General features: G+C 46.6%; 1 protein-coding gene across 7 annotated transcripts in view; it reads left to right on the forward strand.

The window, feature by feature from the left end:
• The window catches only part of MEF2D (myocyte enhancer factor 2D), a 45,527-nt gene extending 29,703 nt beyond the window's left edge, over positions 1-15,824 (forward strand). For 4 of the 7 annotated variants that reach the window (XM_069107599.1, XM_069107597.1, XM_069107601.1 and 1 more), the window contains 6 exons: positions 1,833-2,023; positions 2,580-2,600; positions 4,289-4,418; positions 9,918-10,161; positions 10,447-10,756; positions 11,177-15,824. In XM_069107599.1, the coding sequence (XP_068963700.1) occupies positions 1,833-2,023; positions 2,580-2,600; positions 4,289-4,418; positions 9,918-10,161; positions 10,447-10,756; positions 11,177-11,188 (908 nt within the window). In that variant the 3' untranslated portion in view covers positions 11,189-15,824. The remainder of the gene's footprint in view (positions 1-1,832; positions 2,024-2,579; positions 2,601-4,288; positions 4,419-9,917; positions 10,162-10,446; positions 10,757-11,176) is intronic. The other 3 variants (XM_069107604.1, XM_069107598.1, XM_069107603.1) reach the window with 1 other exon arrangement.
• Positions 15,825-23,009: the final 7,185 nt, after the last annotated feature.

The raw sequence follows: 23,009 nt of genomic DNA on the forward strand, positions 1-23,009 counted from the left end.
TCACACACACACCTCTTTCTCACACACACATCTCTCTCACACATACACACACATGCATGCACGCACACAGACACAAATATACAGATGGGTCACACTGACAGACACAGGTAAGCAGGTGTCTTATTGATACACAAACTCACAGAAAGAAGTGTAGGGATGCACACCCCCTCTCCCAGACAGACACACAGACCTTCTCACAAACACAAAGTGTCCCTGGTCACACTCACAGGTGTAACCCAGTGATTGGCTCTGCTGAACACAAGAATACATGTTTGGAAGACATAGAGGGAGGTCTTACCCTCCCCCGCCCTGTCTCCATCAGCTGTCAGCCCTGGCTAGGGCCATCCTCTCGGCTGGCTCTGTGACTGTGGCTACGAATGTCACCATTGACGTCACCTCCACATTCCTGTCATTCCCAGAGCCTCTCTGAGAATTGGGCTAGAGGCAGCTGGAGAGACCCAGGGCAGGATTGCTCGCTGCCTCTGCTCTTATCCCAGAATCCCTTAGTTAGTCCTGAAACCCCACCACCCAGACCTCTCCTGGGATGCCCTGCAGCACCTGGGAGCTGAAGATGAGAATACTCAGGCCTATGGGGATTGTTTGGCTTCCAGCCTGAGCACACAGTGCTAAGGGAGGTCTCAGAACAGTGTCTGTCCCCCATATGTTGGTGGCAGTGATCTTCAGCTCTGTGAAAACCCACAGCTGCACATATCCCTGAGGACATGGGTGACTGGTTTTCCCTGCTTGTAGAGAAAGGAAGGGAAGGGTCAGAGTTGGTCAGTGATTATTGGGAATGGCCTCTCAGTGGCCAAAGCATAATCATTTACCAGTTATCTGACCCCTGACCAAGTAATTTCCCTTCTCTGGACCTTAGTTTCTCTGCTGTAAAATGAGAACATGGTCCCTTCAAGTAATGACATTCTTTGATCCTCAGTGACGCCAGGTAACACCTCAGCGTTGGCCCTGCCCAGTAACCACCATCTTCCTGGTTGTGTCCCCCACCACCCTCTCCAGGGCCTGGTCTCCTTCCATCACTCTCACCTCAAACATGGATGGTGACACTGGCACGGAGGGCTTAGATGTCATGGGGCCGATGGCAGAGAGAAGTAGGGCTGGACTCAGAGCCTGATGATGCTGCAGGGAAGGGGATGGAGGTTAGACCACAGGAAGGCCTTCTTGACTAGTATTGTTATGTATGGGCACCAAGGGTGGCCTGAGGGGTGAGGATGGTAGCAGGAAAGAAGCAATGACCTCTTCCCCTCCCCTCCCCTTGCCCCAGCAAAATTCATTCCTCCCCACCCCTTTTGGCAAGGGCATGAATAATATAATAATGATAGCTGATGTTTATATAGCTTTTAAAAACAGTTTACAAAGCCCTTTACATACATTAACGCTTTTGATCCTCATAATATATTTATGAGGTATGTTTTATTATCCCCAATCTGTAGATGAAGACACTGAGTTCCAGTGAGGTTAAGATATTTACCAAGGTCATACACCTTAGTGAGTAGCAGAACCAGGAGATTTGAACACAGGTTTTCTGGTTCCAAGCCCAGCATTTTTTGTACCCCTTCATAGATTTATCTCATGGTGTTACAGAAATGGAGATGTGATTGTTCTTCCCTCTGCCTTTCTTCCCACAGCTAAGAAAGTTCCAGGAAAGGGATCAGACCAGTGCCCTTTCCTGAACCCAGAAGAGCTGGCTCTAAGTGGGGAGTGGGGGAGCAAGTTGGTCAGCATATGGACACAAGGGATGTTTTGGAGCCTGTGGCACCTGTGGCAGAGGGAAGCATCCATACTTCTCTCATCCTTTGAATCTTCTCCTTTTCCAGGGAATGGCTATGTCAGTGCCCGGGCCTCCCCTGGCCTCCTCCCGGTCGCCAATGGCAACAGCCTGAGCAAAGTTATCCCGGCCAAGTCTCCACCCCCACCCACCCACAGTGCCCAGCTTGGGGCCCCCAGCAGAAAGCCAGACCTTCGAGTTATCACATCCCAGGGTGGGAAGGGGTTAATGCATCACTTGGTGAGTTGGCCATTGGAGTGTTGTTGGGGATGACAGGGGAGTGATGGGGGGGGGGCGCGCAAAGAAGAAAGCGGCAAGCTTCAGCAGGGGAGATGAAGGTCAGGCAGGAGCAAGGATTTCTGAGGGAGAAGTCAGGGAAGTCAGGATTTCCTCTCTCTGCCTCCCACCCAAGTCGAGGTGGAGGCAAGGACACTTTCTCACCAGAAAACGAGGACCTGACCAGAGGTTTGCTCAAAGGAGGCCCTGCCCTAGGAACTGACAGAACAATAAGTGCTGCCAGCTATGGATATGGATATGAGGAGAAAGATGTTACCAGCAAAGGGGCAGAGCCTAGACTTGGGTAGACTTCCTGACAGACCGGGTAGAATAGGGAATAATGGAGGGGGTGACAGCTTCTGAAAGGCAGCCACCAAAGTAGAGATCTCTTTCTAAGAGATGGGGAGGGGAGGAAGGGAGGAGAAGAGGCTACCCTGCCCCAAAGTCTGGGAAGAGGGGGTAGGAAGGGGGCATTGATCAGAGACTGAATGAGCCCTGTTGGTTTTATTTCTGCTCCCAGACTGAGGACCATTTAGATCTGGTAAGTACTGGCTCTGTGTGGGCCCTAGATGGTGCCTATGACTTTAGACTACCATTCTGACTCGGTGCATACTGCCAGTTGAATCTCAAGCATGGAGTGTATTTGTGCATGTGCACCCTGGGGCTGATGTGAGAGAGACAGTGTGTGTGTGTGCGCGTGTGTGCGTGTGTGTGCGCGCGTGCACAATGCATGTATATGGACATTCCTTTCTTTGATGGACATTGATTATACGTGCCTACTATATGTATAACTTGGTGCACAAAACAGAGATACTGAAGATACAGTCCATGCCCTTTGGCAGCACTAATCTAATAGCGAGGGTCAGGCATGCATGCATCTGTGTGCATGAGTATGTACATATGTATGTGTGCACATGTGTTTATTTAGAAGGGTGGGCTGTGTTTGTCTCTATGTGTTTGCTTTTGTGCAAATGGTTCTGTACTGTTAGAAAATGTGTCTGTCTCCATGGATTTCCCTGTGGGGTGTCTGTGGAAACCCTGCTACCAAGCAACCTTGGGCATCCCTAGGTTGTGTCCTGGAGCAGACCATTAAAGTGAGTAGACTCTATGCCCCACTCACTTTTATCCATCTACAGCAAAAAGCATGTCCTCCTATGGGGACCAAAGGCAGAGGCAGATTCTCCCCTTCCTAGGGGAGCTCTCATCCCCAGTTTTGGGCACACACACATGCATGTGTGCGTACACACAGGCAGTTACATACATGTCCACAGACATGCACACAGATTCTGTCACAGCTAGGAGTAGGGCAGGGGCTGCTGACTCCTCCCTCCTTTCCTTCCTCCTTCCTTCCCCCCTCCCTCCTTCCCTCCCTCCCTAGCTCCTGACTCGGGGCCAGAGGAGGCTGGAAAAGGCAGGCAGGCTTTGGCGGCGACACGGCGGCAGTTTCGGCCTCAGCGTGGAGTTGGGATAAACAAGTGACTCAGCGGCAGATGGAGCTGACAGCCCTGTACTGGGGAGATACACACACACACACATGCACACGCGCACACACACACACACACACCCCATCAGCATTGTTCCACACCCTCTTCCCTCACAAAGCTCTAGCATCCCTCTGGCCAGGTGTAAGTTGCAGTGTGAAGGACTGATTTGAGGAGGACTGGACAAGACAAAAGGAACAAGATACTCCTCAGATGTGATTTAGCCTTTCCCTTGCCCGGGGACTGAGGAGAAAGATAGCAGCAGACTGGTGGTCCTCTGGCCAAGAGGCCCATATTGTACCTTTAAGTCTGTGTCTCTGAGTGGATGTGTCTCTGTTTCTGTGTGTGAGATGTGCTATGTGCAGTCCTCCCTTTACACCAACTGACGACCCTCCACCATGTGGGCAACCCTGCCCTTGTGGACCTGTATTGGGGGGTGGGGTGAGACAGGAAGGGGCAATGGAAAGAACCCGAGATTTGGAGTCAGACAAACTGAATTTGAATCCCTGTAATTCTGACACTTAACCCCTCTGGGACCAGGGCCTCAGTTTTCTTCCTCTGTAAAATGAAGAGGGGTAGGACTAGATGATTTCTAGGGTTCCTTTCATCACTAAATCTTGTAACAGAAACCCTAGTCCCCACACAGGGTCTGGTACTGACTTTATGATTGGGGGGTGGAGGTAGGGTTGGGTAGAAGACCAGCTAACATCATCATGCCTTCCTTCTGATGGGCCTCTTCTTTCTGCAGAACAATGCCCAGCGTCTTGGGGTCTCTCAGTCTACCCACTCACTCACCACCCCTGTGGTCTCTGTGGCAACACCCAGTTTACTCAGCCAAGGGCTTCCCTTCTCCTCCATGCCCACCGCCTACAACACAGGTGAGTGTATATTTAAGCCCTGACCCAGCACAGATATCCCCTCATCCAGCAGGGTTCAGGGTGTCCTTTCAGGAAATGGGAGCAAAGCTGAGTGCTGAAAACCTTTGAGAAAGAGAAGGAAAAAAGAACTGTGGTCCCTGTCCTCAGAGAGTTTTTGGCCTGATGGGGAAAATGAGCCACAAACAAAAATGCACGATCCAAGTAAACAGAGCTCTTGCTGTCCAGGCTGAGAAGTTTGGGTCTGCATTAAGTGAGCAGAGGAAGAAGGCAGACCAAAGAAGCTTCTTTGAGGAGTGTAGAGAAGGGCTGGAACAGAGTGATGGGGCACAGCTGGGTGATGAGGCCTGGGCAGGGCTGAGGGCAGGTTTATCCGGTTTCCTTGGGAAGTGCAGGTTAGGGGGTCAGGGAAGATGATGGGAATGAGATTGGAAGGGAGGAGTGACTGAAGGCCTGGAGGTCCCAGGGATGCTGGTAGAGGCCTCTGGGCAGAATTAGGAACAGGCAGATACTCCCTGCCTCCAGGACTATGCTGGTGCCAGCTGTTGTAGGGCCCACTGTTGTAGTGCCCACATTTGAGAATAGATTGTGAAATCCATCTACCACCTTTTCATAGAGGGTTTGTTGTTGTTTTTTCCCTCTGCTGCATGAGTAAGTGAGGCTTCCTAGTAAAGGAAAGGACCTAGCTGTTATCCTAGTAGACTGGAGGTAGTTAGTAAACATGGGGAAATGAAAAGAGGCCCCCTCCCCCACATAGGGCTATCCAGGCTCTGCTTGAGATGGCTCGCTGGGCCAGATGGCCTGTAACCCTCTCCTCTGGAGCTTACTAATCCCCTCTGTGACAGCCCACAATGGGGCTGTTCAGCCTCAGCAAAAGGACCTGCTCCCTTCTGAGGCAGCCCCTTCCATCTTAAGAAGGCTCCAGCAAGAAGGATTGGGCTTTTTTGCCATTTAGACCCATTGCTTTGCCCTCTGGCACCAAGCAAAATAAAGCTAATGCCTCCCTCACTCAAGAACCTTCAGACACTGAAAGACAATTATCATGGCCCTTCTAAGCCTCCTCATCGCTCTGTTTGTCAGGATCTTGGCTTTCTTCACTATGCTGGTTGCCTTCCTCCAATTATTTCACTTTATCAGTGTTCGTGAGGCATTGAGGTGATGCACTGGGCTTAGCCTCAGGAAGACCTGAGTTCAAATGTGACCCAGACACTTACTAGCTGTGTGACCTTGGTTGGGCAAGTCACTTCACCTCTGTTTGTCTCAGTTTCCTCAGATGTCAGATGGGGATGATAATAATAGCACCTACCTCATAGGATTGTAGTGAGGATCAGGTGAGATAATGTTTGTGAAATGCTTAGCATAGTGCCCAGCACATAGTAGGTATGATATAAAGCCTCCCCTTTCCGGAAATGTCATGTCCAGAAGTGAACACAGCATTCCAGAGTGGTCTGGCCCAGTTAGAGTAAAGTGGGACCGTTGCTGCTCTCATAATCAAGCCAAGGATTATATTAGCTTCCTCTCCTGTGCCATCACTGTTGTCTGCTCACACTTCCCTCCTCTTGTACTTCCAGAGTTGATTTTTTTGTAACCCAGTATTAGAATATTTACATCTATCCCTATTATTTTATGAGATCTAGCCCAGTGCTCAAGTCCAGGGGCAGCGGTGGGGGAGGGGTGTCAGTCAACAGCCAGCTCACTGCTTGTTTTTTTTTTTATGTCTGGGGTCCTAAGACTGTTTTTTACAGTTTTGAATGTATTTTTTTTTTAAATTTTTTTAAATTTTAAAAATTTTTTTGTTTTTTGCAGGGGGGGATGCAGGGCAATTGGGGGCTAAGTGACTTGCCCAAGGTAACACAGCTAGTAAGTGTGTCAAGCATCTGAGGTTGTATTTGAACCCAGGTCCTCCTGACTCCAGGGCTGGTGCTCTATTCACTGTGCCACCTAGCCGCCCCAAATGTGTTTATTTGTTTTTTTTTTAAAGGATATAAACAAAAACTGGTGGTCAGCCAAATGCAGTCTGAGGGCCAGCTTGCCTAGCCCAGCTCCAGCCTGTCAGGATCCCAGTACACACTGGGTACCTTGTACAGTAAAAGACAAAAAAAAAATGTACTTCATTATAATAATAAAACCCCTGGAAGCATTAAATAACAGTGCCCTTCCTCTAGTGCAGACACCCTCTATAAGGTTTCTCCATGTAAGCCAGTCTGGCCCCATGTCCAGATTCAGACTGAAACCCTAGCTAGGAGCAAAAGGCCCAGAGGCAGAGATCTGAATGAGAGTTGGAGACCAGATCCTCTTATTGTGAGTGTTTGTAAATTGTGTGTGTGTGTGAGTGTGCGCATGTGTGTGTGTGTGCCCACTCGCACGTGCATGCATGCAGCTTACCATCTACATCCTCTCCAACTCATTGGTGCCTTTCCTAAAACACGCAGCAGCATTTTTGTGCTGTTCAATGCTTGCCCAGCTGGGACTGCCCTCCTGATGAAGTGAAGGTGGGCCTTTGCTCTTCCAGTGGGCGCGTTGCCAACATCTTAAAAGGGCCAAAGGGTTGGATGGTATAAAGGGACCCAGAGAGTCACAGGATGCTGGAGCTGGAAGGGTCCCTCATTTTGCAGTTGAAGACAACAGATGCAGAAAAGCAAAGCAATGGCATTGTTTGGTGTAGCAGCCAGTCAGAGCCTGGGCCTAAAAGACCTGACACCTAGGATCACTTTCTGGTCTTGGTCCTGCTCCCACCACTTCTCTGGGCCTCAGTTTCCTCCTTTGTCAGATGAGGGGACTGGGTTAGCTGATCTTTAAGGACTCTCGTAGTGCCCATGTTCTGTGATTCATCCCAGCTATAAAAGCTGGTATTGGAGTCTGCATCTCCCTCAGCCTAGTCTAGGACTTCTTCCCACCCTAGTAGGCTGGGGAACACCCGTGATTGACCCCCCTAACTTATTTATCCTGTCATTCTGGATTTTCATACATAAGGGTCTACTTGGGAGTAAGAAATGGAGAGGGGCTGGACTGTGATTTTATCATGAGGAAATTCCCTCCATGAATGCAGATCAGCTCCTTGTCTGTAACTTACAACCTTAGATAGTTGCCTGGACTAGCACTGATGAGTTCTGTTACTTGCCTAAGGTCACACAGCTAGTTTGCTTTGGAGGTAGGACTTGAACTCAGATCTTCATGGCTTTCTTCACTGAGACACTAGACATAAAACCTGCTTTTCTTCCTCTTCTATTTTCCTCCATGTAAGATGTGGCTAAATATTAACTAGTATCAACAAACAGGAAAGGCTTTTAGCAAATTCATCCAACTCTTGTCTCTCATTCTATTATGAACAAGAATAATGTGTGGATGTAGGTAATGAGAACTCAGGCTTTCTCTCTGCTAGGAGATGAAAAATTTCACACGTATGTATATGGGAAAGGAAATGTCTGTGATATACTTAAGAGGACTCCAGTTAGACAATAGATATAACTAATCGACAGCAGAAGTATAAACAAGAGTCCACTGAATTTGCTATTAGTTGTTCTCTGTTTATAGACATTGGCCCAAATTCAAGTTCTAGCTTCAGGTCTTGCCTAAATTCTGGTCAGTGTCAACACTGGCCAATAGAACTCAGCATTAGACTGATAGATCTTCTGGGAAGAACAGACTGAAACTAACTAGAGCCCTTTGCTTTTTGTGCCTCTCTGAAAGGGGGGCATCACTCCCAAATCATGTGGATGAGTCTTTGAAGCCCAAAACTGTGTGGCTGCCATTCATTTAACATTTATTAAGAGCCTTCTGTATACCAGGCCCAGTGCTTGGTGCTGGGGAGGCAAAATGAAAACTGCCTGTGCCCTCTGGGCTCTTCCATTGGGGGGTGCAGAAGACAGTGGCCCAAAACAAAAACGGATCAGTCCACACATGAGCAAAAACGATCAGGAGGCAATACAAGAAAGCTGAGCATTGAAGGATTCCAAGAGGCAGAGCTGAAGAAGGTGTGCATTCCGTGCCAAGTAGGAGGCTTCAGCAGTTGTGGTGTCATTGGAGAGAAGGGGGCTGATAGAAGAGGTGTTGTGGAGGTAGAATAGAGAGATTATGATGTGAGGCTGGGGAAGAAGAAAGAGTCAAGGAGGACTCCAGGATGGTGCATCTGGGTGAGTGGGACCCTCAAGAGAAATAGGGTAGATTAGATGAGGGATGAGTTTGGGGGAGAGATAGTGGATTGTTTCCAACACTTTGAGTTTGAGAGATCTAAAGGACTTCCTGGTGGAGATACACATCTTACTAATTAATTACTCTATCTTTTGTTGTTTGTAAGAATGAACAATGCACAGACCTTCTGGCTAATGTGAAGGTTGTCTGGCTAATGTTAACTTAAGTCAGATTGCGGACATGGATCATCTGTATAATATAGCATAAAGCAGTGTTTCTCAAACTTTGTGGTCTCAGGACCTCTGTACATTCTTAAATATTAAGGATCTTCACCCTCACCCTTCTCATCAAAGGGCCTTTGTTTATGTGGGAGCACCCCTGGTGTTCAGAGTGCTGTACTTGGGCATCAAGAGACTTTTGTTAGCCCTTCTCTTACCTCTGAGCAGGCACCCACATTTGCTGGCTCTCCAGCCTTGGACAATATCCTTAGCTTGGACAGGCCTTCATTATCCCATTCAGTTCAGTTCAACTCAGTAAGAGAGATCAGATAGTCTGTTCATCTGTAAAATGGCGCTGTCTCTTGTCTTATATACCTGAAGGTGAGGGGCTGATGATGATAGTAACTTACATTTCCATAGTGTTTAATAGTTATAAACCAACTCTCATAATAGTTCTGTGAGGTGGATAGAAATGCAGTTTTCTCTCTTGTACTTAGCCACCCGTGTGATCATGGCAACTTCTCTGAATCACAGTTTCTGAAGCTGTAAAATGAGAAAATGGTATTTGCACTGCCTACTTTTCAGGGGTTTCAGAGCAATCAATCAGCAGCCAATTATTAGCTCCATTTTATAATCCTTTGAGTGTGTTAGAAATATAAGTTGCTGCTACTTCAATTACTACTGCTATGGAGATCGCATCCATTTCTTAAGTTACGTGTTTGCACGGACAGGTTGGGGAGGGGAGAGGTGCCATGCTTTCGTAAACATGTGTTCATACTTATTTGCTGCATTGGCAACTTTTAGGAGACGTAGGGACGGGTGGGCTAAGGAAGAAGACACATGAAGTGCTGATTTAGCTACCTACAGTTTTCATCATGGGTGCCTTCTCTCTCCTCCAAAGCTCCTTGGAGATGTGGTACCAAGCTGCAATGACTCCAGACCCAGAGGGCAGCTTTTTGTGAGTTTATTGACTTGTCTTCCGATAGGGCTTGTTACACAGGCGTGACCCATCCTCACACTTCTTGTGGGTTCCTCAGCTAGCCCTTCAGCCCCTCATCTTCTCTTCTCTGGCTGACAGCCCCGCCAAGCACCCTGCTTGCCTCTTCCCCTTGGTCACCAAGCTCAGCTCTCACTCCTCTTTTCTCCTTTGCAGATTATCAGTTGACCAGTGCAGAGCTCTCTTCCCTCCCGGCTTTCAGCTCAACTGGGGGACTGTCGCTAGGCAACGTTACTGCCTGGCAACAGCAGCAACAGCCACAGCCACCCCAGCAACAGCCACAGCCACAACAGCCACCACCACAACCACAGCCACAGCCCCAACAGCAACAGCCACCGCCACCACCGCAGCAGCAGCAGCAACAATCCCACCTGGTCCCTGTGTCTCTCAGCAACCTAATGTGAGTATCATTCTGTGTGGATCTTGGTAGGGGGGTGGACCGTCCAGAGGGCCCATGCCTGTCCTCAAAGCCAGACTTCCCAGACCTGACTGGAAAGAAAACTAATCTTTGTTTACTTTTTCTCCCTACCTGACCCTGCTCCTGACTCTGTCTCTCCCTCCTCTTCCCTCTGTTTCCATCCTCTTCATGTCTCATTCTTTCCTAACTCTATTCCCTCAACCTCTTCAACTTTCTCTGTTCCTCATCCCTTTGTGACTCCCTTCCCTCCCTCCCCCCTCCCCTCAGCCCGGGCAGTCCCTTGCCTCATGTTGCTGCAGCCCTCACCGTCACCACCCATCCCCACATCAGCATCAAGTCAGAGCCGGTGTCCCCAAGCAGAGAGCGCAGCCCAGCACCACCAGCCCCTGCCCCCTTCCCAGCCCCTGCTCGGCCTGAACCTGGGGATGGCCTCAGCAGCCCTGCCAGTGCATCCTATGAAGCTGGGGAGCGGGATGACGGGAGGGGTGACTTCGGGCCTACCTTGGGGCTGCTCCGTCCAGCCCCAGAGCCCGACACTGAGAGCTCAGCAGTGAAGCGGATGCGGCTGGACACCTGGGTAACGTGACCTCTTCCTTTTCATCTGGGCAGTCCTCCCAACATTCTTACTTCTTCCCCCCATTGCAGTGTTAGCCCATTCCCCCCTGTCATATCAGGGACCTCATCAATTTTGTTTCTTTGTCCCCGTCTTATTTCCCTTTGAAGGTTCTTCTTGAAATCTAGCTTCCATCTGTTCTCACTGAAGCATTAGCTCCTTCCCAGTCATCTTGCTTGCCCTCTCCACCCCCCACATGTGTTAAATTCATCTCCCTCCCCTCCTCCCCAGAAAGCTCTTGTGGTTTAATCTCAATCCCTTCAGAGCTGACCTCTCCATAAGCGACAGGGTCACATCCAGGAGCCAGGGTGGGGACTTGGGGAAGGGGCACTCCCAGACCCAGCACTCCCTCATACCTTCCTTCTACATCTCCTCTCTCTACAGACATTAAAGTGATGACTCTCCCCCTCCTCTATCAACCTCCCTCTTGAAGAGTTGACAATCTCACCGCCCCTCCCAGTCCTGGGCTCCTCCCCGCTCGACCCCCTAGTCCCTTTCTCGTGCTCCGTGTCCTGTTGACGGTTACATTTGTGTATAATTATTATTATTATTATATTATTATTATTATTATTTTTTTAATTTGAACTCTCGCTTCTAGGAGGGGGAAGCATCCCCTTCTCTTTCTTCTCCCCTCCGTTTTCATGGGGGGGAACACTCTTTTTTGGGGGGGACAATTTGCACGTTGTACACATATGCTGCAGGGGGGGAGGGGGGACCCCAAAAAGACTTTGGGATGGGGCAGAAGCCGAGCCCTGCATGTGGAAACCTCCCTTCACCCCCATCCCCAAGAGAGAGGAAGTAACCAAAAAAAACCCCATAAAATGGACTTTGAAACCCTAGAACCTAGTTTGGACCTGGGGGGTGTGAGCTAGATGCCTGGGTCAACACTGTTCTGCTTGTGCTGCAGGGCTTCAGGAGGGCTTCCTGGAGTTGGGGTTAAAATCCCCGTGGGTGTCTGCCTCTCCAGTGCTATTCATATGTACCTAGGCTGCTTAGGTGTGGGGCATGTGCTCAGGCCTGGAATTCCAAAAGAATCCCCATCCTTCATTGATTCATGTGTAAACTGCATTCTCCAAAACTAAGGGGCAAGGGATGGAGTTGCACTTGTAGTGTGAGAACTGCAGGCCTTGGCATCTAGGAGAAGATAAGTTCTCACATACTGGGAAGTCTAACATCAGTGGGGTAGAGAGAGACCTCCCTTCCCCTAGGACCTGGAGGAACTTGGGAGTCTTCCTCTCTGCAAATGGAAGAGGGTGAGGATGGAGTAGGGGGCTGCTTCACAGCACAGTGTGTGTGGAGTACCCCCTGCTTAGGCATTAGAGGGGGATTCTGGTGGTGGAGAGAGAGGAGGGCCTCCTTTTCCCTTCTCTGGGGTTTTCTTCTAAAATATACAGTGCAATAGCATCCCTTCCCTCACCCACCCCTTTCACTCTGGCTCCCAACCCCATCCTTCTGCCCTTGGTGCCAGCCTTTCAAATTAAGCCTCAACCTGGAGGGGATGGGGCAGAGCCAGTCTTAATTATGCTGGTAGAACCTGGGAAAGAAATTGAGGATGGTGAGCATCTGCTACACCTCCTCCTTCTCACCTGGACCCTCACCCCAGCAGGCCTGGGCTGGCTTAACAAAAGACTGCACTAGGCTTTTTGGGAGGACCTGGGCACCATTGCAAATGGGGCAGGGGGCATTAAGGTCAGGGAGGATCAGAATATTCTTTTATCATAGAGGTCATAGAAAGAGGAGGGACATATGCCCACTCCCCTGCTCACATATGATCATACACCAGAGGCACAGGTCCTGGAGGAGCCGACAGTGTCCCAGAGCCAGGACAGGGGGTAGGATGGGGTGAAGCTGACAAGCCTCACGTCCAGTGCTAGTAGTGTCCTAGGGTGGCCCTCTTTTTCAGCCTTGCCCCACCCCAGCCCACTCCTCTCTCCCTAGCCCCACCTCTCCTTCTCTTGGTCCTTCCCATCCCTACCAGCTTGCTACCTCCTGCTCCCCACCATCACCACCTCCTTTCCCCCCAGCCCCTCACCACCACACCCTACTTTTCCCTCGGCTACTGTAATTGTAAATAGCAACTTTGGAAATGTTGGCTATGTAACAGTCCAGGAAACTGTTTTTTTGTTGTATTGATATGAAATGAAATTCTATTTTTGTCAAAGTATATTGTAATAATAATGACTCTGAAATGGCCCGTAGTGTACAGATGAGATTGTTCTTCTACTGTTCTTGCCCTCCCCTTGCCCCACTTTTGCCCCTTTCATTTTCTCCACAGATGTGTGTAGCTGGGGGGGGGGGGGGGGGGTGAGGGGGCCAGAGAAGGAGCCAAAGCCTGGGGCCCTTGGATCTTTGGCTGTCTAAGATCATTAGGGAGCTGGAGGATTCCCCTAGCATCCCCTACTTCCATACTTACTCACACAGGTGAGGTGGGGACAATGGGGAGGGCTGGGTTGTCTTCCCCCATCCTTTCAGACATTGATACTTGGCTTGTGCCCCCAGTGCCCTAGGGCTAGGGGCTCTGTCTTAGGTCTCTCATCTCAGTTGAAACTTAGAGGTAGCAGAGGCCTAGTTCTGTAAGTGACTATATTTACCCACCTCAGAGACCTAGCCATTTGCAGTATTCTGAAATTAAGTTTCATGGGGGAGGAACCTGAAGCAGAGAGGGTGTGTATGTGTGTGAGGGGTGGGGTGGGGAGGTGTATGTGGGTGTGTGGGTGGGTGTGTCAGTGGGTGTGTGTGGGTGGTGTGCTCGCATACGTGTGCACATGCATCTGTCTTTGTGTGTTTATAAAGTGACCAGTTGTCCAGCATTTCACCTTCCTGATCTTCCCAACTCTGTTCTCCCAAAAGTCCTTCATGGATATTTTCTCTTGCTGCATCCAGCTCCCTTCTTTGTTCACCCATTCATTTATTAATTCAATAAGCATTTATTAAGCACTTACAGTATGCCAGATGCTGGGAGAAATACAAAGTTTAAATAAGGCAAGATCCCTATCTTTATGGACCTCACATTCTCTCTACTCAGAGAATCATCTTTACTTCCTGAATTAAAACACTGATTATTTTTATATGTCCATTTTTAAGGGGGATTTTGCGGCTGGTCCCGCCTGGCTCTCCCATTTGGTCCTATCTTTCCAACCTTGCCCCCTACAGGAATTGTCTTGCTCCAGCTAGACTGGGCTCTTTCCTTTCTCCCAGCATGACTTGGACTTTCCTACCTCTCTACCTGTCTTCATCCCTGGAATGTGCTGTCCTCCCCAAGTCCTACCTTTCCTTCAAAGCCCAGATACATGCAGTCCTACCTCCTTGAATTAAGTCCCACGTCTCAGTGAGTGTGCTCCTTCTTTATCCCTCTAGAACAGCGGTTCTCTGGCCTCAGGACTCTAAATTATTGGGGACTCCAAAGAACTTGGTTTATATCTATCCATATTTACCATATCAAAAATTAAAACATCTTAGTATCATTATGAAAATTGCTTTGACCTCATGAGCCCCCATGAGATGGTCTTTGGGGGCCCCAGAGGTCCCCAGACCACACTTGGAGAACTGCTGGTCTAGAGTACATTGGCCCTCCAGCATGCCCATCTTCCCATCTAAGGGCAGGGACTGGGACTTATTTATCTTTATGTCAAGCCCTGCCCCGCCCCCCTCCACTCATAGCACAGTACCTGGCACACTGTAGTAGGTGGTCAGTAAACACTTGCAGGTGACTAATTCTCCCCCTTTTTTGGCCAGAATTACCTTCTCCCTGGCTCTATCCAGCTTTCCTTGGCTGAGCTACCCTACCACTAAATACCCCAGGGGAAGCCTTCCCTTCCCTTTCCCTCCATTTTTATGTATGTGTGCCCCTGAGCATGTATAGTATTCCTGAGGTTTGCCTTCTGTCCTACAGTGGCATTTCTGATGTTGATAACTCTGGGTATGTGCATGAGTGCACTCATGTGCCTCAGTACATTATATACAGAGAGGTGTGTGTGTGTGTGTGTGTGTGTGTGTGTGTGTGTATGTAGTTTTTTTTTAAGGGGGGAAGCAGAATGCTACATGAGTGTGTGTCTGTTACATTTCTGCAGTTCAGTATCCCAAGGTTTTATCACAGGGCTTTCCAATTAGATAAGCAATCCCCCTTGGAGCCTGGCCCTTTTTGGTGACTTGGTGACTCCCTTCCTATTCACTAGCCAAACTCACACCTCCTCCCAGCCCCTCCCCCTAGAACTGGGCATTTGCCAAAGCAACCACTGGAGACAGCCAACACCCCTCACCTCCACCCTCCAATTTTTAGACAGCTTATCAGGGATGATGGGTGAGAGGAATCCCCCCCCCCCCCCCCCCAAGCAAAATACCACCACCCCTTACAACAGTGCACTAAATACAGCTGCGAGACCGATCCCCAATCCTAATCCTTCCCACCTTGGACAGAAAGGAAGCAATGCACTTCTCTTACTGTTTATTTATTTGTTTGGAAAGACAAGATGATGTAAAAGTGTATCTAGAAATATCTATATCACTATATATTTTTAACTGACTCTTCAGGATCCCTTGAGGGGACTAGGGGGCGAGTTTAGGGTTCCATTAAGTGGGGAGCAGAACCTGGGAACTCCTAGCTTTCCCTTCTGCCCCCCTCCTTTGAAACATTGGTAGGAGGGATGGGATTGGGTGGGGCTGGATTATTTTTGATAGAGAATCTGGATTCTCTTGTGTCCCTCCCCAGCCCAGGTCTGAGGAAAGGGAGTGGAAAACTCAAGGAGGTATTCCATCCTCTCCCAACCCTACCCCCCACTCCCAAACCTGACAATCACCCACTCCCCTATGGCTCTGACTGGGTCCTGGGGGCGGGGGGAGTCGAAAGTGTGTGGCTGTTGATTTGTTTTCAATATTTCTTTCCGTGCTGTATGGTGATGCTTTCTTGGTATTCTACACAATAAGAAAAGACAAAAAAGTCCTCAAGTTCTTATGAGTTTTGTTTGAAAACTCTTTCACTATATTTGTTGTAAAGAGGTTTACTATTAAAAGAAAAAATACACGTTTCTGATAACTTTGGTTTGGTTCATTGAATTATTTGGTTCGGTCCGATGCTGGTCTTCCCTTCCAAAGCTGTTGAGGGTGGCCTCTTCTGGCCCAAGGCCTCAGGCCTTTGAAGTGAGATGACAAGAGAATGTTCAGGTTGTCCAAAATGAGAGCCCCTGGACCAGAAGACCTGGGTTTAGATCCTGCTGCTGTCACTATCTGGGTGACCTGGGGTAAGTCATTTTTTCTCTTGGCATCTCAATTACTTCATCTGTAAATGGCAGGGGAGGGAAATGGAGGAGATGGCTGAACTTCAAGATCCCTTCTTTCTATCTCTAATATTTTGGGCTTTTCCAGCAGCTAGAAGAGGAACTGGATCACACAGGAATATAAGAAATACTTCTTTGGATCAGAGACCAGCCCAGGATTTTACTTCTGATTTAGGAAATCATAGTAGGTCCTTCAACTACTTGATGCATCCCAGTGTCCCCTTAATAGATGGTTTCATATCCTTACCTAGCTACTGGTCAGCTCTAATGATACTTATTAGTCTAGATTAGATAGCTGTGGGATACGTATAGGAATAAAAAAGAGATGGGGACATGTGGTAGTAGCACCTTTCTGGAGCAAAGGGTCTTAAAAAAGGACATTGACTAGGGTAAGTCTGTGATTTTTAAGTTGCACAAAAGGGGCAACTGGAGACACTGGTGGAAAGGAGTCAGAAGGAGAGGATAAGGCTGCCAGGGAAGATGGGGGAGATGGGAAGCCCCCTATAGTGAGACCTGGTGGTGTTAGGACAGTCTTAGACCTCACAGCCCTACAGCCCTGTGGTGAGAGAAAACATCTAACCAAATGGGCGCCTTCTTTTCCACAGGGACTGAGGATTGCCCTGTGTATTAAATCAGAACCCACTCTGGTGGCTCTCCCAGTTCATTCCTTTTTGTTCTAAGGTGACCGAGTTAGTCTCTAGTCTCCATGGGGGAGTTGGTATCAGTTTTTGTTACATACTGATGAGGAGGGGCCTCCAAAAGATGGGGAAAGGTAAGAAAGAGGCTATCAAAAAATGAGGAATGAGCAGCTAGGTGGCATAGTGAATAGAGCATCGGCCCTGGAGTCAGGAGGACCTGGGTTCAAATGCAGCCTCAGATACTTAACACTAGCCCTGTGACCTTGGGCAAGTCATTTAACCCCAATTGCCCTGCCTTCCCCCCTCCAAAAAAAAAAAGGAGTTTTGAGGTCATGGTATCATAGAATTTGATATCTAAGACCTGAGATAGTATCCATTACAATTTATACATATGAGTCTTTTTCCTCTCTCATTTCTTTGAGGAATAGGCTTAGTAGTAGTATCAATGGCTCAGAGGGTACAGTTTAGTAATTTGGGGGGCATAGTTCCCAATTACTTTCTGTATTGGCTAGACCAATTCACAGTTTGACTGACACATGTTTTTCCTCAGTGCCTCGCAGCATTTGTTATTTTCCCTTTCTGTCATCTTTGCCAACCTGATGGGTGGGAAGTGGAACCTTACAGGTGTTTTAATTTGCATTTCTCTAATCATTAGTGATTTAAAACATTTCATATTTCAAATTTTCAACATTTTCAAAATTTAAAAAATTTCCATATGGCTATTAATAGCTTAGATTTCTTCTTTTGAAAACTACTTATTCACACACGTCCATCCTGACTAGGAGTCTCCTCTACCACATCTCTGGAATTTGGTCGTCTAGTCTTTGCTGTAATTAGAAACCCACTTCTAGACAAAAAAGATAGTTGGTTCTGGTTTTTGGGCAGATCTGCAAAGAAATGTTTCCTTATATTGAACCAAAATTTGTCTCTCGTAACCTTCCATCCATTGGTCATCTCTCTGGGTCCAAGCAAAAACAAGTCTTATTCTTCCACATGGCAGCCCTTCAAAAAGCTTAAAGATATCTAATATGTTCCCCTCTAGGCTTCTCTCCTCCAAGCCAAACATCTCCCTATCTTTCAAATGATCCTTGTATGTTGCAATTTTAAGTCCTCTCACAATAATGGTTACCTTCTTACAGACATAGGCCAGTTTGTCAATGTCCTGCCTAATAAGTGATACCTAAAACTGAATACAGTACTCCAAATTTAGTCTGAATTTGGCAGAACACAATGGGACTATCAATTGCAGATCTCAACCCATGCATACCCTATCATCTGGTGCAATTCACTGTGTTCCTGTTAATGCAGTCTAAAACCACATTAGCTTTTTTTGGAGGGTGCCACAATTTGAACTCGTGCTGAGCTCATAGGCTTTTTTTTCCCTTAATATAAACTCCTATCACCCCCATCCTGGATCTGTACACATTTGTGGACTTGACACTTCTCCCTTTAGCATGGCCCATCATTTTAGTTTGCCATCATGGTCTTTGTGGATCATAGTTCTAGTACCCAGCATGTTAGCTATCCTTACTAGTGCCATATCATCTGAAAACTGAGAACCATGTTAGATATACAGGATAGGCCAAGGGTTAAAGCCCTCTGACAGGCTAGTAGAGATTTCAGGTTTGACAATGATCAACTAATAGCTTTTTTTTTATGCTGAATCCACTTAACTTCAAATATTTGAAGACTCATTTAAACATTTTTTCTATATTGCTCACAGGATATTATGAGAGACTCTCAATTGTGCTGGTGAAATATGGGATAAGAAAAGGACTTGTTATTTCATTTGGGAAACTCCTGAGTAAAGAAATTCTCCATTAATTAATTCAAGTTGGTACCTTCTCAGAAATTTACAGTCTTAGAGAATAACAGCCTAGAGCATTGAGTGGTTAAGTGACTTGTCCAGAGTCACACAGCCATTATGGATCACAGGCAGTTCTTGAACAGTCTTTCCGCCTGCCACAGTAGTAGTAATTAATAATAATTACAACTTGGGGCGGCTAGGTGGCGAAGTGAGTAAAGCGCTGGCCCTGGAGTCCGGAGGACCTGAGTTCGGTTCCGGCCTGAGACACTTAACACACAAAAATACTAGCCGTGTAACCTTGGGCAAGTTACTTAACCCCAATTGCCTTCCAAAAGGCAAAAAAAAAAAATAATAATCGTAATCATAACTGAAGTTTATATTGCACTTTGAGATTTGCAAAGTGCTTTCCATAATATCATCTCATTTGATCATTACAGTAACCCCTTGAAATAGGTACAGTTATTCCATTTTACATATGAGGAAACAGCTATTGACCTAAGTGACTTGCCCTCAGTCACATAGCTAGTAAGCATCTGAGGAAGAATTCAAACCCAGATCATTCTGAGTCCAGGTCCAATGCAATACTCTATTCATGCTGCCTCTCTGAAGTATACTGAAATCCAGGTACACTGTGCCTACAACATTCCTCTGTGATCAAGTTAGAAATTCCATCAAGAAAAGAAATGTAGTCTGGCATTACCTGCGTTTGATGAGCCAGTGCAGCCTTTTGTCACTGTTATTTTCTAAATGTTCACAAACCCTCTTTTTAATAATGCCAAGAATTAGTCAAGCTCAACGGCTCATAGTTTTAAAAAATCCACCTTCTGCCACTTTGAAAATTGGGTCAACATTTGCGCAACTCAGTCCTGTGACACTTTGATTTTTCAAAAATCTATGACAGTAGCTTAACAAATCATATCCGAAATTTTTTCCAGCTCCCTGGGCTATAGTTCTTTCGGCTTGGTGATTTGTATTTGTTGAAGTTAGCTAGGTGCAACTCTCCTCATCTAACTTAGTTTTTTAATTCCCTGCTAAATATTTTTATTCTATACTTCCTACTCTTGGCAAAGAAAGCAAAACCAAAGTAAAAGTGAGTAAAGTTGCGCTTTCTTTTTGTTGTCCACTATAATCTCATCTACCCCAAATCATAGTTATGGCTTTTTTAATATTCCTTTTGCCCTCAACACATTGTTAAAAGCCCTTTTTTGTTGCATCAGAATTCATTACAAGGTTCAGATCTTTTCTGGGCTTTACAACTTAGGGGTATTATTCTTATAGAATTGTGCCAGTCCTTTGTCTTTATCCTCAATTACCTGCCCTTTTTTCCCCATTTTCTGAGTACATCTTTTAAAATTTTGTCTGTTAGTGATTTACCAGTGCATTTATACTAAATGGTTCCTCCTTTTCTTTCTCATTTAATTTATTTTTGTTTCATGAGTTCATTCTTAAGAATATCTTCATCCTTGTCAAGCTGACTTCCTCTGTGGAATCTTAGGCCATAAGGATCCTATCTATCCTTTCTCTGGATTCTTTAAAATCAACTCTTCTGAAATCTAGAATGTTTATCAGACTAGGTCTGGCTTTTCCCTCCCTATCTAAGATGGCCTCTTAAGATATTTTCCTTCTCTGGTTCCCATCACTTCTTTGGCACTTGGTCAGAATGAGTTCTTTTTATCCTTTCCTCCACCTTTTGATGAATTTAATTATCAAGACAAGTGCAGAATTCATCAGACTTTAGAAGAAGGAGCTCTAACAGATGCATGGGTAGTTGAAGCCCACCATTACCACTCCCTCCATGCCAGCTTTATAAGATGCTTCTGGAACTCATCACCCATTCCCTCTTTGTGTATGACTGGCATGTAGAGAACACCCACCACAAAACAGTTTTTGCTCTCCTTCTGCTGACCCTTACCTAGATGCCTTCAACCATGTTTCTTCCTCTTCCCCCCAAACTCATTAATCTCACAAGAGTGTATTTTTTTTGTTTTTGTGCTTTTCAGAGGGGGGAGTGTAGGGTAATTGGGGTTAAGTGACTTGCCCAAGGTCCTATGGCTAGTGTTAAGTGTCTGAGTCTACATTTGAACTCAGGTCCTGCTGACTCCAGGGCTTGTGCTCTATTCACTGCACCACTTAGCCACCCCAACAAGAGTATATTTTGATACACAACACTACTGCACTGCCTTTTTCAATAAGAGCTATGCTTCTCTTGCCATCTGTTTTCCACTCATGAGTGACATGACATAATAGAATTGTACCTCCTTGAGTTGACCGCAAGGTCACTTTGTTGTTATCTGAACATCTGTGTATAGACATCTGAAGCCATGAGTATTGTTACTGTTGCCTCTTTTTAGATATTATGTCCTTGAGTTACTGGGCTGTCCACTGCTCTTCATATTTCTCATATGCCACCACTTTCTATACTCTTTCCCCTTCCATTTTTAATATAGTTTATTTGCAAATTGGGAGGAAATATGGGAGGGACGGAGATGTTCACCAAATACACATTCTTTGATTTCCATAGACCTTCAGGCCAGTGGTATTTACCCTTCTTGCATCTTTGTTTCTTTATGTTTTCCCCTCCCATACCAAACTTATTGAATCCCCACATAAATGTCTTTCATTCACCCACCCAGGCTAGACTGAATATTTCATAGCAATGGGAGGAAAGAATTTCATAAAACGAACATAGCCAGTGATAGGGGACCTTTCCATTTCCCATTGTCAACCCAGAGGCTAAAGAGTATGCAAGGGTTAGGAGTGGAGCTGTCCTAGCTGGGTCTCTTCTTTAGTTGCAGTTCTTAAATCATAAATTGTTAGAATCTCTCCTGGTTGTAGAGAGTCAAATGGAATATGCCTTCTTATTAGCCACAAATATCAGGGTTCCTAGAGCCTTAAAGTGAGGTTTGACCATTTAGGACTTCAGAAGAGATATGAAAGAATCAGTGACCGAATGAATGATGCAATATGAAGTGCTTCCCATGTGATAAACATTGGGGATACAAATAGAAAAATGAGACTAGGACTGTAAAGAGCTCACACTCTGACAACGGGGACAACATACACAGAGTTGGAGTTGCAAATTAAGTGGAAAAATCCTGTGGTCCTTAGAGTACAGTGACGGAGCAGATACCAGTGCTCCTTCTTTTGTCTTTTCCATTGACAAAATCATATTTTTCATAAAATCATAATTTCTGATGTTAAATCACTTGACAATACCAAGTGGCAAGAACTTTCCTTTCTGGGTCTTGAAGAGCTGTGGCTAAAGCACCTGCAAGAGCAGTTGTCAGGCTGCCTCTACATAAAAGTTGCTTCCCAGCAATGTTTAATGGCTGTGGACATCAATTTGGAAAGGCGGTCCAAGGGGTCCCAGGGGTCTTAGGTTTAGGGTCCTGGCCTGTCTCCATTAGAGACCAAGGGGAGATGATGGTCAAGGTGGTGGTAGTTTTACTTGTCAGATACAGGCTGCCTCAGATCTCCCTAAGGGTACACTGATGTTTCAGGTAGGCTAGCTAGCCAGCCTTGTTAGCAGTTGGGGGGAATGGCTGGTCCCTTTCCCACTGGAGTTGTTTCCTTGGATGATGGATATTACTGCTAGGCTGGAAGCAGGACTGATAGTCTTGGGAGTGCTGCCAATTCTAAGGCTCCTGGGCCTGACTATTGGTAGCATTGGTTAGCACTGGTGGTGATGAAGAAGGTGGGCCCAATCTCCCGATTCTTCCTCCCTTTAATGATGGCTAAGTTTGGGGCTGGAAGTGGATGTGGTGGTTTGTGGGACAATGATGTTCCTAAGGCTTTGGGGTTGTAGGTCCTAGGCTGTCTCCATCAGAGTCTGAAGGGGGATCGTGGTCAAAGTGGTAATGGTAATTTCAATTGCCTGACATGTGCTGCCTCCCATTTCCTCCTTAGGGTTCTTTGCTGCTTAATGCAGTAACCAGTGGTGACTTCAGAGGATTGAATGAAACATGCCTCCCTGCCTCTTGGCTGAGAGGTGGTGTGAAGTGAGGAATATAGTTTCAAATATGGCCAATATGTTAGTTTGTTTTTCTTGATTGTACTTTATCTGTTTAACAAGATAGATCTTTTTAGTGTTAGAGGAGGGGGTCATTGGAAAGTGACAGTTGTAAAAAAAAAAGGGGGGGGGGAGAAAAACATTAATAAAGTATTTTAAAAGAAAAAATTAAGTTTGACATCTGCCTACCAATCCCTCTGTACTTCTTTTACTACTCCAGTCTTCTTCAGATCCAGTCCAGCTAAGAATTGCCATACTTTTCCAACATGCAGACTGATCTGAGCTGAGCCAAACATCCCCTAACCCTCTATTCACCACCATAAACAAAAGAAATTTAGTGAGTTGGGACTCCTCTGCCAAGGGATCCAGTGACTGATCTAACTAACCCCTGGCCAGGGAGTGTTGAGATAGCAAGTCATCTTATTCCACCTTGCACTACTTGCCCCACATACAGCCAGCCTGGTGTACTCAACTTTAGGGTTGGCAACAA

This window comes from Petaurus breviceps, unplaced genomic scaffold (genome assembly GCF_028583685.1).
Source record: "Petaurus breviceps papuanus isolate PSGF00001 unplaced genomic scaffold, PetGlider_PUasm1.0 90165, whole genome shotgun sequence".
Classification (NCBI taxonomy): Eukaryota; Metazoa; Chordata; class Mammalia; order Diprotodontia; family Petauridae; genus Petaurus; species Petaurus breviceps.